At 37.0% G+C, this 19,052-nt stretch overlaps 5 protein-coding genes across 5 annotated transcripts; 2 read left to right on the top strand and 3 right to left on the bottom strand. All coding sequences in view use genetic code 12, as the record gives it.

Moving 5' to 3' along the window:
- Positions 1 to 116: 116 nt before the first annotated feature.
- CORT_0B10970 (Cch1 voltage-gated Ca2+ channel of the high affinity calcium uptake system) lies at positions 117 to 6,926 on the top strand (the record flags this gene model as incomplete). Its single annotated transcript, XM_003868182.1, has 1 exon — positions 117 to 6,926. One exon carries the CDS (start codon positions 117 to 119, stop codon positions 6,924 to 6,926), a length of 6,810 nt encoding a protein of 2,269 aa, XP_003868230.1.
- Positions 6,927 to 6,980: 54 nt separating this feature from the next.
- CORT_0B10960 (Zpr1 protein with putative zinc finger) lies at positions 6,981 to 8,477 on the bottom strand (the record flags this gene model as incomplete). The annotated part of the gene is made up of 1 exon (XM_003868181.1): positions 6,981 to 8,477. One exon carries the CDS (start codon positions 8,475 to 8,477, stop codon positions 6,981 to 6,983), a length of 1,497 nt encoding a protein of 498 aa, XP_003868229.1.
- A 1,356-nt stretch (positions 8,478 to 9,833) lies between these two features.
- On the top strand, positions 9,834 to 11,951 carry CORT_0B10950 (ubiquitin ligase complex component; the record flags this gene model as incomplete). Its single annotated transcript, XM_003868180.1, has 1 exon — positions 9,834 to 11,951. The coding sequence occupies one exon, from the start codon at positions 9,834 to 9,836 to the stop codon at positions 11,949 to 11,951; it is 2,118 nt and encodes a 705-aa protein (XP_003868228.1).
- Positions 11,952 to 12,110: 159 nt separating this feature from the next.
- CORT_0B10940 (type-1 protein phosphatase targeting subunit) lies at positions 12,111 to 14,375 on the bottom strand (the record flags this gene model as incomplete). Its single annotated transcript, XM_003868179.1, has 1 exon — positions 12,111 to 14,375. The coding sequence occupies one exon, from the start codon at positions 14,373 to 14,375 to the stop codon at positions 12,111 to 12,113; it is 2,265 nt and encodes a 754-aa protein (XP_003868227.1).
- A 2,317-nt stretch (positions 14,376 to 16,692) lies between these two features.
- CORT_0B10920 (Ppm2 protein) lies at positions 16,693 to 18,840 on the bottom strand (the record flags this gene model as incomplete). Its single annotated transcript, XM_003868178.1, has 1 exon — positions 16,693 to 18,840. The coding sequence occupies one exon, from the start codon at positions 18,838 to 18,840 to the stop codon at positions 16,693 to 16,695; it is 2,148 nt and encodes a 715-aa protein (XP_003868226.1).
- Between the last annotated feature and the right edge of the window lie 212 nt (positions 18,841 to 19,052).

Here is a 19,052-nt window from a genome sequence, read left to right as displayed (position 1 = left end):
CACATTATTTAAAGACTTCAAGTCCTCCACATCCGAATCTTGGTAATACTATCATCACATATTAAAGGGATACATATGCCCTATTTTAAAACTAAACATTGCTAAATAAAAGTTAGATGGATAGGAAATTCACAAGTGCAAATACTCCTAACTTTGTAATACTGCAGGTGAGCGATTCCGAAGGAAATGCACTTGAAAACAACTCTCTGGTTGTATCACAGAGCACTCAGGAATCCATATCTTATGATGAAGACTTTGATCCTAACAAAACATACATCAGAAGTCCTTCTGCTAGAGGAAGCCAGCAAATACCTACATCTAGTGAAAACCCCTTTCAAACAAGCCCACTCCTACCTCGTCGTAAACTGCATGGACCTACCTTTTCGGCAAACAATCCATTTCGTGCTGATCAGTTTCTAACTCCTCAGGATGAGCCTGGGCAGCTACTTGGTGATTCGTTTCAACATTCACCAATAATTCAAGGTTCACTAGATGAGAACGACCTTAAGGACCTAAGAGAAGGTTTAAAATTTGCCTTGGGTACAAGTAATGAAAATGCAAAATGGTTTCCTGTTGCAACTCCAACCAAAGAGGAACCACCAAAGTTTCCAACTATCAAATTAGGGGATGATGAGAGTGAAAATGTCAACTATACATCAAACATACCACTTCAAGATCTTAGTCTACTACAGAAAGCTCATTCTGGTGACGAAAGCAGATCGTCATTACATTCTCCATCGCCATTTGCAGATTACAATGACAATTCATCGTTACAAAAACCGCGCTCACCTAGTCGAGATGTGGAGCCCAATTTGGACTATTTAGAGGCAGGTCTTCTTAATCCGCACGGACACAAGGAACTGCCGGCTCATACATCTTCAAAATTCACTGATGCAATTGCAAGGATATCAAATCGTGTTGCCGGTACAGGTGATAAAAGAGACGATCAGCCTGACAAAGATCAACTTGGTTTGACACAAGTAAGATCACACGGAAGCTCACATATAAAGACCCCGGTGAAGGAATATTCATCATTTGTGGAGCCTGGAGAACAATCCTTCAGGTTTAGTCCCAGTCCTGGTAAAGAGTCAAAAAATTTGCCTGAGTTCACTGTTACCACTGATAAGGGAGAGTCAGTATACAACGAGACTACATTTTCACAAGGGTTAGGGGTCTACTTGCACAGTTCGAGCGATTTGAATTTAGCACAGAGTGCACTGGTGCAGGATGTCAGTTCTCAAGGTTCTTTTCTAAATCAACAAGCCCCTTCTATCCAAACGCATCAAACAAATGGAACTGTTCAATCGCATAAACAAGTTTTGTACGGAAAGTCACTCGGAATCTTTTCGCCCACTTCGAAACTAAGACAAACATGTCATGCGTTACTACAAAATCAATTGACAACTCTGTTTTTATTGCTCGTCTTAGTATTTCAGGTAATATTATTGAGTTATCGACAATGGGATCCGCATAATTTGGAGGGATACTATAAATCGGGCTACAATTGGGCAGATTATTTGCTAATCGTTATCAATGTCATCTACACTGTGGAAATAATTGCACAGGTGATTGCATACGGTCTTGTGAATGATCGAGCTATGTTTAAAGAATTAGAAGTTGAATATCCTCCTGACCTTTTTGATTATACTGGTTTGCAAATTCATCAAATGATGGACGTTTTCAAGCAAAGTTTTATCCATCCTTTCAGGGTTAAAAAAGGGGGCAGAAAAGACGAAAAGACAAAACATGAAATGCAAGATGAGCATAATGATTCCAGTGGTGACGATCAACTCAATTACAGAAATAATGATGTAAGTGATGATGGAAGCGCCTCTTTTGAGAGGTTACTAGACTCCCGAACATCAGTGGATTACAATTTGCAAAACAAATACGAGTTTAACCTGTTTCACGATGACGAAATTGGTGCGACATCTAGACCAAAGACGGAGAAACAAGCACCTCCAGAGGGCTATAGACTAAGATCAGCAAATACTTTTTACAAAGGCAATGACCATAAGAAACTTGACTCGCAATTGAAGAGGGCATTTCTTCGTAAAAGTTGGCAAAGACTTGATTTTATTTCACTGTTTTGTTTTTGGATTTCCCTTTTGTTGTCCATCAATCACTATGATGCAAAACACCACATCATGTTGTTCCGAGCTTTAAGTTGTTTAAGAATTTTGAGATTGTGCAACTTAACTGCTGGTACCAATACGATCCTTACAGCTTGCAAAATTGCATTGCCCCAACTTATTGATGTGTCCATCTTCATATCCTTCTTTTGGTTGTTTTTCGGTATAATTGGTGTTCAATCATTCAAGTCATCACTTACGAGACATTGCGTATGGACGAATCCGGATGACCCTTCCGACACTTATGTCAATTCTGATCTGTTTTGTGGTTCATTCATTGGCCTAGATGGTCTGAAGCGGTCTTATTTGACACGTGAGGGGGAGCCGTCAGGTGTAATAAAAGGATATCGATGCCCCAAATATTCTCAATGTATATCCGGCGATAACCCTTACAATGGCACAGTTAGTTTCGATAACATCTTGCAATCTTTGGAAATGGTTTTCGTTATAATGAGTGCAAACACCTTCACAGATATTATGTATCAAACTATGGACACCGATAACATGGCTGCATGCATATTCTTTATTGCGGGTATCTTTGTCATGACTGTATGGTTGCTCAATGTTTTCATCGCAGTGATTGTTGCTTCTTTCAATGTCAGTAGGTTGGAAGCAGCTAAACAACAAAAGAGACAAGGAGCAGGATGGAGGTTTTTTAGAAAGTTCAATGAAGAAGGGAAGCACTACAATGAACGAATTAAAGAATTGGAGAAGAAGAATCAATACCTTAAGCTCTACCGCAAATTTGAGTTTTTATTCGTGATTCTTATTGCAGTAAGTTTATTTGTTCAGTGTTTTCGTTCAAGCAGAATGTCTGACCATCGCCGTCACTTGCTTTATCGTTTCGAAGCTAGTTTTACTAGTGTGCTTTTGGGGGAAATTATTGTCAGATTTTTTCTTCATTTCCCTCAATGGCGGTTGTTTTTCCTTTCCAAAAGAAACTGCTTTGACCTCTTCTTGGCAATCGTCACTTTCGTTATAATCATAAACCCTATAAAGGAGAAAATGGGACACGTGTACTACTGGTTGACTGTGTTTCAGTTAATGAGATTTTACAGAGTGGTGTTGGCTACTTCAATTACAAGAAACTTGTGGTTAAAGATTATGAAAAACATTCGAATTATTTTCGATTTGGCATTATTCTATTTCATTTTGTTGTTCTTGGTTAGTATCATTTTGGCAAGGTATTTTGAAGGCACCATTCCCCATGATGAACTTGATGATGTGGAATGGCCCATGAATAACTTGCCTGCTTCATTCATTGCGTTATACATAATCACATCAACTGAAAATTGGACTGATGTAATGTATTCGTTGCAAGAATACGCAGGTACAACATCGGCAAGATCATTCGGATCGATATTTTTGGTAATGTGGTTTATTTTGTCCAATATGGTTATCTTGAATATTTTCATTGCTGTCATTGCAAATACTTTGCAAGTTTCAGAAGAAGGAAAAAGAAAACGTCAACTCTTACAATTCATTGAAGTCATGACAAACAAGTTACAAAGTGTACATGAAGAGTCCGGTTTGTTGAAAAAGGTAAAAGCGAAAATTTTCAAACGAAAGGGAGGCAAGGATGAATTGGAAAAGGCAGTGGTTAACTTGCTACTTAGTGGAACTGCAGTGCAAGATTTTTTAAATAGAGACTTGGATGCTGAAATAGAAGAAGAGGAGGATGAAGATGCAAACGATGAGATGAAAACCTTGTCTTCGAATAAATGGAAAAGATGGATTGAAGTCAATTTTGCACGAGTTATCAACACATTTAGCAACCCTTTCCATTTCAACAAACTGAGGAAAAAGACTAAATTCAAACTTGAGAATTTTGATCCATCGAGTTTCGCAAATAATATCATCAAAGAAAGAAACGCATTGTTGAGTCAACAAAATAAGTTCTTAGAGGCAAACCCAAGGTACAACTATGTGTTTTACATCATTGGTCCAAGACACAAATTGCGAAGACTATGTCAGAGAATGGTGAAATCAAGTCATGGAGAAAGAATTGACGGTGTCCCACCATACAGACCAGTTTCTGAAAGTATTGTCGTGCTCACATTTCTTGCGACTGTTGCATTGGTTGTACTTGCATGTTACATGACACCAATTTTCAGAATGAAGAATCATGACCAAGGCTGGATTTTTTGGTCAGAATATGTCTTTGCTTTGTTTTTCACAGTTGAATTTCTAATCAAAGTGTTGGCTGATGGACTCATATTCACCCCAAATGCTTATTGTCGTTCATCATGGAATTTAATTGATTTGATTGTTTTGATATCGTTATGGATTGAATCGATTGCGTACCTTAAGAACGATGGTAACTTATCGAGAATTGTCAGAGGTTTAAAAGCTTTGAGAGCATTGAGACTTTTGACGATCAGCGAAACGGCCAAATCCAATTTCCACAACACAATGATTGCAGGATTTGGAAAAATTATCAACGCGGCAATCATTTCTCTTTGTTTGTTATTCCCTTTCTCGATTTGGGGATTGAATATCTTCAATGGACGGTTGGGCTATTGTATTGATCTGGAATCGCCAGAAAGTGAATGTATCAATGAATACAAGAATGAGGTCTTTAATTGGAATGTTGTTAGTCCAAATGTGTACACTAACCCTCAATTGGAATTCAATAGGTTCGCAACATCGTTTGCTACATTATACGAAATCGTTTCATTTGAAGGTTGGACGGACTTGTTAGCAGACGTAATGAAAAGTACAGGAGTGGGAACAGTACCTGAAAAGAATGCCACACCATTCAATGGTTTCTTTGTTGTTTTATTCAATTTCATTAGTACGATTTTCATCTTGACTTTGTTCATTTCGGTCATCATCAGTAACTATTCAAGAACAACTGGAAGGGCATATATGACAACAGATCAAATTTCGTGGTACCAGATCAAGAAAATATTGGTGCAAGTTCGTCCGTCGAAAAGAAAAGACTACTATCTGTTATCATATTTTAGAAGATTTTGCTATAAAATGACAGTTGAAAGAAACCCCATTTGGCACAGAATCTTGAATTGTTTTTTGGCATTTCATGCATTAGCCTTGTTACTTGAATGTTTTCCATCTTCAGATAGTCTCAATCTTTTCAGAACCATCGTTTATACCATCACTTCTGTGTTGTTCTTTGTGAATGCTGTGATGTTGGCTATTGCACAAGGATTGAGAACATATTTGCATTATAAATGGAACATCTTCAACTTGTTTGTCTCGTTTGGAGCTTTTACGACAACAGTTATTGCGTTTCCTGTGAACGATAATTCTCCATTTATGAACTTCAACAAGTTATTCTTGGTTGCAATTTTGCTATTTATCATTCCAAGAAGTAACCGATTGAGTCAATTGTTACGTTTTGCATCAGCTTCATTACCAGCATTGATTTCATTGTCGTATACTTGGATTATCGTGTTTTTAGTGTTTGCAATTGCCATGAATCAAATTTTTGGGTTGACTCGTCTTGGATCTAATGGAACAGGTAACTTAAACTTGAGATCAGTTCCCAAAACATTGATTGTTTTATTTAGGTGCAGTTTCGGAGAAGGTTGGAATTATATCATGGAGGATTATACAGTTTCTTCGCCTTTTTGTACATCCGAAGGAAGTTCTGATCGAAATGATTGTGGAAGTAAGCAATACGCATACATCTTGTTCATCGCATGGAATTTGATATCAATGTACATTTTCCTCAATATGTTCATATCATTAATCTTGGATAGTTTCGATTACATCAACCAAAAGACGGATTACAGTGAATTGATTCAGCGTGAAGAAATCAGAAAATTTAAACGAGCATGGCAAAAATTTGATCCACAAGGTAGTGGATACATAAAGCCAATTGATTTACCCAAGTTTCTTCACTCATTAGAAGGAACACTTTCATTCAGATCGTATAGAGGAGAGTTGGAAATCAAGGAACTTTGTCGCAAGTGGATCAAGAGAAATAATCCAAATGATCCCTATGACGTCAAAGTTGATTTTGATTGCATTGATGAGACAATGAATCAGATGGATATTCCAAAGATCAGAGAGAGAAGGAAAGCATTTGATATGTTTGTTGAGGAGGCTTTGTTGACCATGGAACTTAATGAGGACCCTGGGGTATCATTTACTCGAATTATTTTGCAGCTACCACTTTATACAACATTTGATACTGGTAAGTGTTTTAATCTCATTGATTATTTGGAGCGTCAGTTATTGATTAACAAAGTTGTTAAGAAGATGCATACAAAGAGAGTCTATGAAACAATTGCAGCGTATGCATGTAGATGGAAGTATCAAAAAGACAAGAAATTGGGAATAAGGGATAGTAATATTGCCTTTGATACAAGGTTACGGAGAACAAGCTACTTAGTAAATGAAGATTTGCAGATAAACACTGATTTCCCTCGAAGATCTGTCACTGATGAAAATACTGATCCCAACGAGCCGGCGCCAGATTCAGATCCCGATAATGATGATGCCCAACAACCACTTAAGCGGAGCTCAGTTATTTCTGGAGATCCCGGAATATCAAGTGGTGTATACTATCCAAATTCACCTCTTTTGAAAACGTCACATCAAATGCTGCCACCATCACCGTCCAAAACAAGAAAACCAAACTTATCAATCAGCATTCCGCACAATAACTTTGAAGAATCGGGTTTACTTGATGATGATATAACGTATTCCCCATTTGCTGATAGCGCAGCTCCAAGAAGTGCTCAACGAAACTCATTAGAAGAGATTATTGAATCATCAAGATGGAGAGATGCATTAGGAGATTTAACAATGAAGCATAAGAAGAAATAATATAGTTACATTGCATTAGAAGTTATAGATTTTCAAATATATATATATATATATCTAATCAGTTTTTATATCGTTCAATCCTAAGCCCTCGTTTTGATCAAAAGTTCTATCAAATTCTTCAATAATCATATTTGGATCATTGTCTGGAGCATAGACATTCTGAATATAGGAAGCAGCTAATGGATCAACCATATCAATAGTGAATCCAATTTTTCCATCAATGGCATCTTGCAACTTGGCAAAAAACGTAACCCATCTAGTTTTGGTTTCTTCATCCATTGAATCTGAAGTTTGAGTGAATACTCGCGTATGTAACTCGGTTGAAACTTGATTCAATAATCCTTCAATTGTGGTGAATCTACCACCCAATGTTCCAGGCGTCAAATCCAAATTCAATTCAGGAATATTTAATCCACAAGTTTCCGATTTCAAAATATCTCTAGCCAAATCTTCTGGGTCAGTGATTTTCAACACTATTCTTTTTCCCTTGGCTGGGATTTCACCACCGGTTTTCACTTCATTTGACTTGTATCCACAATGATCACATACAGTAGACATGATTATAACTTCCTTAAAATGAGGGATGTTGACTGATTTCATGTGTGTAGAACAAGGTTTGTAGCATGCTGAACAAGTGGCATCAAAGGTCTGCACTTCATTTTCAAGGTTTTCAATTTCTGTAGCATCGGATAATCCCACCACTGTTGATGGTTCCTCTTTCTTGTTTAAGCTTGAAGACACATTAGCAACAGTGGCCTGCTTTTTATTCTCTATTTCTTCTTGCTTGTGCTTGGCGACATCGTCTGCTGATATAAGTCCTAAGAACACGTTTTGTTCAGCAGTTCTGTTGTATTCATACATGGCCCATTTATGTGCTGGCTCTCCTGGTACATATTCAATCCATGAGTTGCCTGCTGGATCATCAATACTGACAGTTAAGGGTAAAGTACCTGGTTCAGCATTGATATACAGATTGATCTTATCTATCACTTCTTGAATCTTTTGATATAACTCCGGTTGCAACTTCTTTCTCTCCTCTTGATCAGCTTCCAAATCAATAATCATATCTTGTAAAATACCTTCAATATTGATCAACTGGCCCCTCTTGGGAGGAATTTCAATATCTAATTCGTTGAATTTGACCGTTGCTGTTTCTGATTTAACTACTTGTCTGTTGAAGTCTTTCTTATCCTCAACTTTCAAAATATATCTTGCTCCCTTCTCGGCAACTTGAGCAGCTGGTTGAATTTCACTGTTTTTAAATCCACAATGAGGGCACTCGAATGACATTATGATAACTTCTCTGAAATATGGAATTCTTGTTAAAAGTAATCTGGTTGTACCGTTTTTATGACAATTCATACACAATGATTCAACTTCTTGAACTGGATGTCCTTCTGCATCGGCTGCTCCGGTTTGTCTGACTGTATTGTCAACACTTTGAGCTTGGTCTCCAACATTGGCAAAAGTTTCTTGGTTGTGGTTGTTATTGTTCTCCTCTGACATCAGTAATCTTGCTTTTTTATCGATATGGGAATCAGAGTTATTCATTGATCCTATCTAAAGTTTATATGATAAGTAATATTTTTTTTTTCTCTGATGAGATGATGTTGCAAAATTGAATGCATATAGTGGAAGCTTCTAGAATAATCTAGACCAACAGACCAACGACATATCTGATATCAAGATGAGCAATGGAGACGGAACATTTGCTGCAGATTTCCGTTATGCAATTTTTCTTGATGAAAGATCATTTTGGTTAGGAATAGAGTCTTTGACAGTAAGTGACTTATATAACACAAAAAAGGGATTTTCAATGGCGTGAAATTTCAATAATAACATTCGGATTTATTTTTCCGTGCACGTGATGCAGTGTTTTCATTTTATTCACCACAATTGCTTGTTCACTTTTACTTCAATCATTTTACTAGAGTTACATCTTACCAGCATATGGAGCTGCATCAAGCTCGTTAAGTGCTCAGGAGCCATTCAATACGACCAAGGTTCAAGTTATGTTGTTATCAGACAAATTACGACAACAAGAATTTACCAATCAACAATGAAACGTGTAGCGTGAATAACCCACGGGGTTTAAACTATAATTTTTCTTATCAGCCTTTTTCCCCTATCTCGCATTTCGGAGTTTAATTATCCTTGAAAGGCAGTTTGAACTTAGATAAGGCATTTCTGGTGAGCCACCACAGTTCAATCTAAGCACACAGTTTTAATTTTGTGCCTTATAGATAAAAGGTCCTGCATTTACGAAAAAAAGTTTAGATGGTCACGTGAATGCTTGTTATCTTGACATTTATTGATGGCCTTGTCATTCGTCTTTTGCTGGCAGAGTAAGGTCAGTAAGATGGTAACCATGATGCATTAAATAGTTACATACACTACCATCTTTTGCAACAATAGGATAATTTTGTCATTCCCATTGATTATACACAGTATTGAAAACGGTGACCTCTTGTCCCGAGCCGATCGGTTGTTTGGAGAAAGTGCGTGTAAATTGGCAAAGAAGCCACACCAAAAATGAGAAAAGAATCAAGAGAACAATAAGATTCTTTTTTGTTTCTTATTTCCACGCATTTTATAATTATTTTATTACTGCCATCAGAATAGGAATACAAATTTTTTCTTAATAAAAAGGATATACAAGAACCACTATAGTATTTCAATTTCAATTTCAATTTCAAAATCATATTCTTATACACAACTTCTAACCATTTATAACATCATTAAAAGTATAGATTTGCGCCTGATAGAAAGAGTATTGCATTCCAAAGATTATACATTAATACAAAGTCATTATTTAAAAATAGCCTCATTTATTTGATCTGGGTGTGTGCTTTTTTTAATTTTACAACCAACCACATCCACAGTTAATAATCCCCCCTCCCTTCTGTTATGAATTTGCAAAACAACTGTGCATCCGACGAGCAGGTCTCTCCTCATGCCACCACAAGCAACTTCAACCATATCATCAACTCCACTGTATCGTCAAATGAAGATACTGCGTCAAGATCAGGTTCAAGACATGCCACACCTGCGTTATCTAGACAAGGATCACCATCAATACTACCTCCTCACTCATCTATCAAATCAACTATAGTCACAGACTCAGCACCAAATGATTTGAAAGCACAAGCGCTTGTACCACCTTCACCACCATCCAACTCTAGTTCAAACTCACCAGTTGCAGTACCAAATCAAGATGTCTCGGTAGTTACACCATTTTTAGTTAAACACATTAGTGATCAAAGTCTAATACCAAAAGACAACTTTCACAAGTATTGCTATCGTCATAATCCTGATATAACATGTAACAAACAAACAGATGAAGTCAAGATGAAAAAGTTACAAGAGAAGCTAGAAGATTTACCCAATAGAGATCAAGAAGCTATTAGTCATGTATGGTCTATCTTCAGTGCAGCACCTGAACATCATCGTAAATTGATACTACAAGGTATTTTAACTCAATGTTGTTTCCCACAATTATCATTTGTTTCCCAAGAAGTGGCCTCATTAATCAAAATTGATTTTATTTCAACATTACCACAAGAGATCGCTTTGAAAATTCTTTGTTACTTGGATTGCAATAGTCTTTGTAACGCAGCACAAGTGTCACGCAAATGGAAGACGTTGGCTGATGATGATCGGGTTTGGCATCATATGTGTGAACAACATATCGATCGTAAATGTCCCAATTGTGGGTGGGGTCTTCCTTTGATGCATATGAAACGGGCAAGGGATATGACTGAGGAAGAGATCAAACCCATCAAGCGAAATGAAGATGCTGCCAGAGAAGCAGGCGATGCCTCACAACAAGGACCAATCTCCGCACAACGATATAGTGATGAACCTGATCGTAAAAAGCTCAAAGTTGATCCCAAACCAACCACTTCACCAGTGCTCAAGAAACGTCCATGGAAATCAGTTTACTCTGAAAGATTCAAGTTGGAGAAAAATTGGCGTAAAGGAGTATACAAGATGAAATCATTTATTGGTCACAAGGATGGTATTACATGTTTACAATTTAATCGAAAATATTTAATGACAGGTTCATATGATTCAACGATTAAGATTTGGAAAATTGAGACTGGTGAATGTGTCAAAACATTAACTGGACATACGAAGGGAGTACGATCATTAGTATTTGATAATCAAAAACTAATCACTGGTGGTTTAGATTCAACTATTAAAGTATGGAATTATCATACGGGTCAATGTATTGCTACCTACCGCGGACATGATGATGCTGTTGTCTCGGTTGATTTTTCAAACAAGTCCATTGTTTCAGGTTCCGCAGATAGTACAGTACGTGTATGGCATGTTGATTCAAGAACATGTTATACATTAAGAGGCCATACTGATTGGGTCAATTGTGTCAAGATTCATCCTGGTTCAAATACTATATTCAGTGCTAGTGATGATACCACTATACGAATGTGGGATATGAATACGAATCAGTGTCTCAAGATATTTGGAGGAATGGAAAATAACGGCCATATTGGGCAAGTACAATGTGTTATCCCATTGACTTATAAAGATGAATTGATTGAGGATGCAAGTGAAGGTGAAAGTGAACATGAGCAAAGTGGCAAAGAAAGGCAACAGCAACAACAACAACCCGGGTCATTATCATTACCAACACAACTGGCACCGCAACATACAACTACAAACACCTCTTCTTCCGTGCGCAACTTGGTCCCCGCCACAAACTCCTTCCCCACCCACATCCTCACCTCATCACTTGACAACACCATCAAATTATGGGACGTTTCCACCGGGAAATGTATCCGTACCCAATTCGGTCACATTGAAGGTGTATGGTCAATTGCTGCTGACACTTTCAGAATCATTAGTGGAGCTCATGATCGAATGATTAAGGTATGGGATTTACAAAATGGAAAATGTTTACATACATTCGGTAACGCTGCTAGTGTCTCTTGTGTTGCTTTAAGTGATTCAAAATTTGTATCGGGGTTGGAAAACGGTGAGGTGAAAATGTATTGTTTTGATTAATGGAAGAGAGTTGTAGTGGATTATGTATCAGATAGAGTATTTATATATGTATTTTGAAGTTTGCTTAATAAAACATTGTGTGATAGCGATTCACGTAAAACTTGCTACTTACTATATGCAATCTTGAGTATTGAAATTAGAACCAAACCCCCCAGCAAATCAAATTTCACTTATATCACTGCCTACTCCACTTCCACTATTGCCATTTCCATTTCCATTACCGTTACCACTAACACTACCACTAACACTAGCAGAATCAGATTTGAAAAAACAATATGAGTCAAGTATCTCCTTATATGACTTACTTTTCAAATCACTATTGAATGCATTTGACCTACCAGTGGACAAATTGCCCTTTGTAGCCGCATTGGAATTTGAATTCAAATTGAATTGATTTGTGATGAATTTCGTTTTATATTTCGGTGTTGTTGTAGCGACAGTATCGAGTGAATCAAGATCAAGATCAAGTTGAAGATTTTGACTCTTTTTAGTACCACTGTTGTTGGTGTCGGTTGACTTAGAAGCAGTAGATGAAAAGCCTTTATTATCGTTGTTGATACCCCGCAGTTTTACTTGTGCATCCCCGGTGTTTTTCAACAACTCTTCGATATTCTCTCTAAGGGTAGAGCCACTACCATTTGCATCCATAGTGATGGTATCGGTATCATCATCTTCAAGATCATCGTTATTCTTTGATTCATCCGTGCCAGCACCTGGACTATTGTAATTGATACCTGAATCGGATCCAACTCGTTTAAGATAATTATGAGAATACCTTGGTTTTTTAGTATGATCTTGTAATTTGGAGTCTTTGTTTTCCAAATTATAAAAATGATGCTTTTGTTGCTGTGGCGGTGGTTGGTGGCTGATTCTTGATTTGACCAATTTGACTAAATAATTTTGAAATTTATTATTATCCCAATATTCATGTCCCTGGGTACAATATTTAATGCAAAATTGGTACCTTCTTTCCTTTTGGTAATCACCATAACTCGAACCTCTAAATATGTCACCACTATTTCCACTACTACTACTATCTTCACTCAATGAATCAGTCGACGAGTTTTTTGACATTTTAAACGTATTGAATAAATTATCAAGGGGTATTTTGAAAACAAAGCGATCATAGTTGTTCTTCTCCATGACGTCAGCCCTTTCTTCGGTATAGGTGGTGGGAATCTCAATAATAGTCATCCAGTTGTCAACTGAGTAACGAACAGTCAAGTATTTCTCAAAAGCAAGGTTCTTTACAGCAATATGACCAAACAAATACTTTTTGTCAGCAGAGATGAATAACCGTTCAAGAAACACTGGTGTTCTTGCTTCAATTCTTTTCAAATAAGACAAAGGTGCGAAATTTAACAATTGTAGATCCCATTTTATCTCCGAAGCAACTGGTTTCGGGTATTTTGTATCACCCAAACTGAAGTTATGCAAGTCATGGTTATATTTATTGTGTGACCTATGCGCACTACCCCTTGAGCTGATTCTTTTCACATCATCATCGACATCATCTTCATCAGCGTAGGTATATTCATAATTGTAACGAGTACCGAATGTGCCGTAGTGATCGTCGTCGTCATCATCGTTGTCATCTTCATCATCGTCATCTTCATACTCATCATCATCGGATGAATCTGCTTGTGCACCAAAATCGGGTGAATTACTGGCTGATATAGTTCTTGGGGTATCCTTCTTTTTAAAATATCGAATATCTGAATTTCCAAAATGGACTTTAAAAGTGGGTGTTGATGGTAGAGATTTGGATCTTGTTACTGATTTAAGTGATGACTTGTGATTAAAGTAATCTGGTGGAGCAAAATGGTCATTTGTATCATCTAAAGATGGTGGTTGAGGAGGTTGTGCTGAAGATGGTGATAGTGAGGGACTAGCAGTAGGTGATTTTTCCAGTGGGGAGGAAGATGAGGAAGAAGAAGAAGAAGAAACTGATGAGTGAACAGTTGTGTCTGAAGTTTGCTGCTGTTGTGGAGGCAGTTGTTGTTTTGGAGGTGAGTAGGACAAGGTTTTATTGAAAATGCTATTTTCTCTGGTTCTATCATTGGATTGGGTGAAAAAACTTTGTGATCTCGAAGGTTTGTGCATAAAGCTCATTGAAAGTGGTGTTGGGGATGAAGGTGAAGCCTCAGAGCTGCCATTGGGTGAAGTGGATTCATAAGTGAATGATCGACGCCGATCTCGAGGAGTTGACTCATTTGAAGAACTCGAAGTTGGTGGGGCAGTGGGGAAGGTGAATGCTTCTTCTATTGCCATTGAATTTGATGCTGATGCTGATGCTGATGCTGATGCTGATGGTGGCGATACGGATGGCGATGTATGAACTGGTGATTTATTGTTGCTACTGGTATCACCTAATTGGTCCTGGTTCCTCCTTGTATATGCAGATTGAGTTGTTGCCATTCCCATTTTTCTTTCTATAAAATACCTAGCAGCCTGTCCTTTTGGATGTAATAGGTCTTGGCCTTTTGCTTGCTTTTGGGATGAAAAATGTGTGTGGAAAAAAAATTGTGGTTATGCCGGAGATAATGGGTATGTATGTGGGTATGTGTGTGTGGTGTATTGCAAGTAGAATAGTAGTAGGATGGGTAAAAGTGGGCTATGACTGATTATATGATGGATTGGTTGGTTGGTGGTGATGACTGATGATTAGTGGTGTATATATATATGTAAGATTAAGGATTATAAGGACTATAATGATATGATATGTATAATAAAATTTAATTATTAAAAACAAGTAAATTACACAAATACGTCTTGTGTCAGGTAATGGGGTAGTGTACCCAATGACAAAAGCGAATTCTTTATTCTTTTGATCTCCGATATTTCTTTTCTACCGGTGGTGGTCTGGAGTTAACTATGAACAACAAGTCGCGAGAGTTATGAACAATGTGACCAAAACATCTGTAGTATGCGCAATTTTACAAACCACTTATAATGTCTTTCATAGTGATTTATCGTTCCTCTACAACCTATTAATTATGAGTAAAAGAGGTATAAATATTATACTTATGTGCATACAAGTACATATGCCGTCAAAATTAAAGTTTTGTAAAGGGGATGTGTGTGGTGGTGGAAAAAGACCCAACAAAAAAATTTTACAACACCGGGAAAGAAGAAGAAAGAAACCCAAAAACCACAACCCGCTCATTAGTATGGCAGTAGCAGTAATGACAGTAGCGTCGCTATTTGGTTGCAATGTAGTACTGGAGGTGTGATAAGCTGTTGGGCGTTGGGTTTTTCATGTGTAGATGGTTCGTGGCGATTATACACCAAGTACAACTTTACCACAGCTAATTCATCTGTGACAAATAATACGAGTAACCATTTAGACCTGCTCCTCACATATAATTATACATATATATATGTGTGTGTGTGTATAAGATAAATTATATTGGGTCAAATGTAAAGTCTAATTGATGGAAAGTGCGGGATATTTGAAAAATTCGGTACCTAGGGGGCGCCTATCCATAAGTATAACAAACACAATAATCCCTAAACCATGATAGCAATATTGTTATACAAATAAACATTAGGATATCCCTGCAGTTAGGCGTAAGGTCTAAAACATTACTATTTAGAGAAGGCTTACAATGAATACTGAGAATATTCTTGCTCATCAAATTATAGCAATGACACTGCCCAGAGATCCCCAGATTTGCATTCTGTACTCTATACAAAGTTTACAAATTTAGATCACACACATATGCATTCCTAACCTGGCTAGTAATGAGTCTAGATCAAACAATACAAATCTTCCTTTTCCAAAAAGCATGCCAAGACTCATCCCCGAAGAAAGAAGGGTTTGAGGTCACCTATTAATACTAAGCTCTATATTATTTCTGGAAGGACAATCTTATTGTACCATCTCCATCGAAAGATGAATCGTATGTTTTTTTTTCATTTGCGTATATAGCTTTTGTTATTTTGTGTATTGCTCAATAACTCCATGGACGTTTGTGTATAAAATATATCGGAAATAACAGGAAATGCCGTTCCGTAGGTGGCATCTCTCAGGCAAGGCTAAATGAACCACATCAGAGTGAAGTAATTCCAGGATCTGAGCTATATTATGTGGAATACGAGACTATTAGCTCGCGCCTCAGGTAAAAGAGCAAGAAATCTTTGAAATCCGTATTGTAAAAAGTTACAACAAAATTTTCGGTGATTGCAAAAACTTTCGTACCGAGAGGTTACAAAATTGAATTGCGAAACAAAAAAAGAAAAAAGAAAAGAAACAAATTTCAAACCGAGATTGTAACCATTGAGCAAAACGCACATTATTTCCCCCTCCCTCCCCTACATCCCAATATCAGCTCATAACCATTTATCTTGGTCGCAAGAGAAAAGTTACCCAAACTTAACAATATCACAAGACAGTTGTAACCCTAGTTGCTATCAAAAAAATCTTTTTTCCACTAAGAAAAGAGTTGGAGGTTAAAATTTTGCGCTTTTTTTTTACTCCATCTGGAGAAATTCTTTTTCGTGTGATATATGTCGCAAGAATTTGTGACAAAAAAGCCAAATTGTCAACAGGTTCCATTTCTTGGGACTTAGGTACATATCCTTGCTTCTAGATACATAATAAGTAACAAATGCTGAGTACACTTCAGCGTATTTTTCTAAATTATCGGAAAAGAAGTCAGTACATGCAAGTGCAAGTGCAAGTGCATCTCTGGACACAATTCTCCTTAAATTAAACCACTACCCCCACCATTTTAACCACCTAATATTCTAATCTATATACACAATTATAACAGCTACCAAAAGAGTAGCAAACAGCACCACCACCAACAATCAAACTCAAATGTTGATTCATGGCAACCAATCCAAATCCAATCAAAATTATTGGATGTTTGGAACTTACATTCAATGGAACTTCAACACTCTTGAAAACTAACGTATCTAGTTGTAAAGTGACGATATTTGTCTTACTGGTCAATATTGTTTCCGAAGATACTCCACCGGCAATGAGGAGTTTGTTTCCATTGTTAATAAGTTGTGCCTGGCTGCCTATTCTGGCAAACATTAAATGTTGCAAAACAACATCAAGTTTAATTTGATTGGAATCATAATCAATTGTAAATTTGTAAAGTCTATCATTGACGTTAGGCAAATGGCATTCGTTGAATCCTCCATAGATATACCCCTCATTTTTATCTTGATTGTAGACTATTGTCGCACTGTTTAAGTTTTCAATATACTCACCCCGTGGTTCAAGCGATAGAATTTGGTTTGTTTTCACATTTAGTATGATAAATGGATCTGCATTTGATGATTCCTGTAATCCACCGAATATGAGCACCTCATCTTTATTTATAGCAACTGTTGAATGTCGAGCTCTTGGTGCATCTAATTGAACAATATGGGACCAATGTTGACCATCAAATTTATAAACATCACCTTTGACATCACAGGGTCTAGTTCGACCTCCAGAGAGAATTAGGTCTCCACCAACATTAGTCAAACAATGACACATTCGAGGTTTCGGGATAACCTCTCTCAACTCATCTTGCAACTGTCTCTCAATTTTACCTGACTTATAATCCACAACAATAGTTTCATTAGTTCTTGTTTGCTTTAACCCACCATGAACATAAACTTTATCATTCAATCGACTACAAGCAGGAAATTTGACTTGCAATATATCAACCTCCTCATCAAACCGATCATCAATACTCAACTTCACCCCCTCATCAATTTCAAACACTACTCTCTCTTCTTCTTCCTCATCGACTTGAAAATCATGAGTCAATTTTTCATCATAAACCAATTGTCTTTCATCATTGGTTGCATGAAGAACAATATAATGTTGACAAAACAAAATAAACTCTTCCCATTCATCAAATTCCTCCACTTGCATCATTTGATCCTTAATTTCATCATCTTCGATAAGCCATTGCCAATTTTCAAAAAGATTTCTCACTTCAGCAAAGTTGTAATACAGTTGAAACCGTTGCAATTGTTGCAGTTTAGTGGGATACAGTTCAACACATTGGATCGGACTTCTTAAATGGGCAAAATGATACAACATTTTTGTCGCAAATGCATTGTGGGCGCCATCAGGCATGATTTGTTCCAAGATTATGAAATTCGAGTTGGAAGTCTTGGATGAAATTCCAATTACGGGGTTGGCATACTCTGGTTTCATATAAGCCAATGAAACTTCAGCAATGAAGATATTCATTTCGTCGGAAGATGTGTCTTTTGAGAATAAGTGATCAACTATTTGTTGATACTGGCTGAGATTTTTCAAATCACATCCAATTAATTTGTAATTGGCAGTATTTAATTTGCATAACGTGTCATTTCCTACTTCGTCTCCAATTAATTGTTTAATTTCATCTGATTTTTGGATCAATAAATACTTTTCCTGAACTAAATCAGGATAATCAATATCAAAAAATTTGACATCAAATTCACCATCATCCCAAACGACATCCTTGTTTTTCATACTCAACATTTGAAACGGTAAGGGGTCAAACCCACATCCCAAATTAACAACATTAATAATTTTCCTCTTGCATTTATCACTGCTTTCCCTAGATGCTAAATCTTTATTCCTCCCTTGACTAGCAATGATTTTGTAAAGGGTTCGACGAATACTTTCCATACGTATCCAATACCCACGATTGATAGCCGGTGATCGCCTATCCTTTTTCAGTGATGGAACAAAATGACTGAACCATGAACCTAATTCCTGTTGGATCTGCGGGAAATATAATTTTTCAACACTACGTTTGGATACAATTGATGAATTATTGGTTCCTTGAACTTGTTGATCATCGTAGTGTTTTCGACGTTGATCCTTTTCTCTTCTCTTTTGCAATTTTGCCAGATTCCCAAGAGAATTATCTCCTATTTCTGATGTCATTTTATTAAGGCGCTACTGACTGTTGTAGGTTCAGCTAGCTTGTGGTACTGTTTTCTCTTTTGGTTCTTTACAGATGAGCATCTTAAAAGTAAATATTGCACAAAAATGTTTTGCGCTACCATTACTTTGCGATAGGGACGTCTAAATACAAATCAACGAAATCATTTGTAATTTCCTTTTCTGCATCCATAAACTCAGCTTTACTTGGCAAT

Source organism: Candida orthopsilosis (assembly GCF_000315875.1).
Source record: "Candida orthopsilosis Co 90-125, chromosome 2 draft sequence".
NCBI classification, from domain to species: domain Eukaryota; kingdom Fungi; phylum Ascomycota; class Pichiomycetes; order Serinales; family Debaryomycetaceae; genus Lodderomyces; species Lodderomyces orthopsilosis.
The sequence above is the reverse complement of the archived record's forward strand: the minus strand, read 5'-3'. Positions and strand labels throughout refer to the sequence as shown.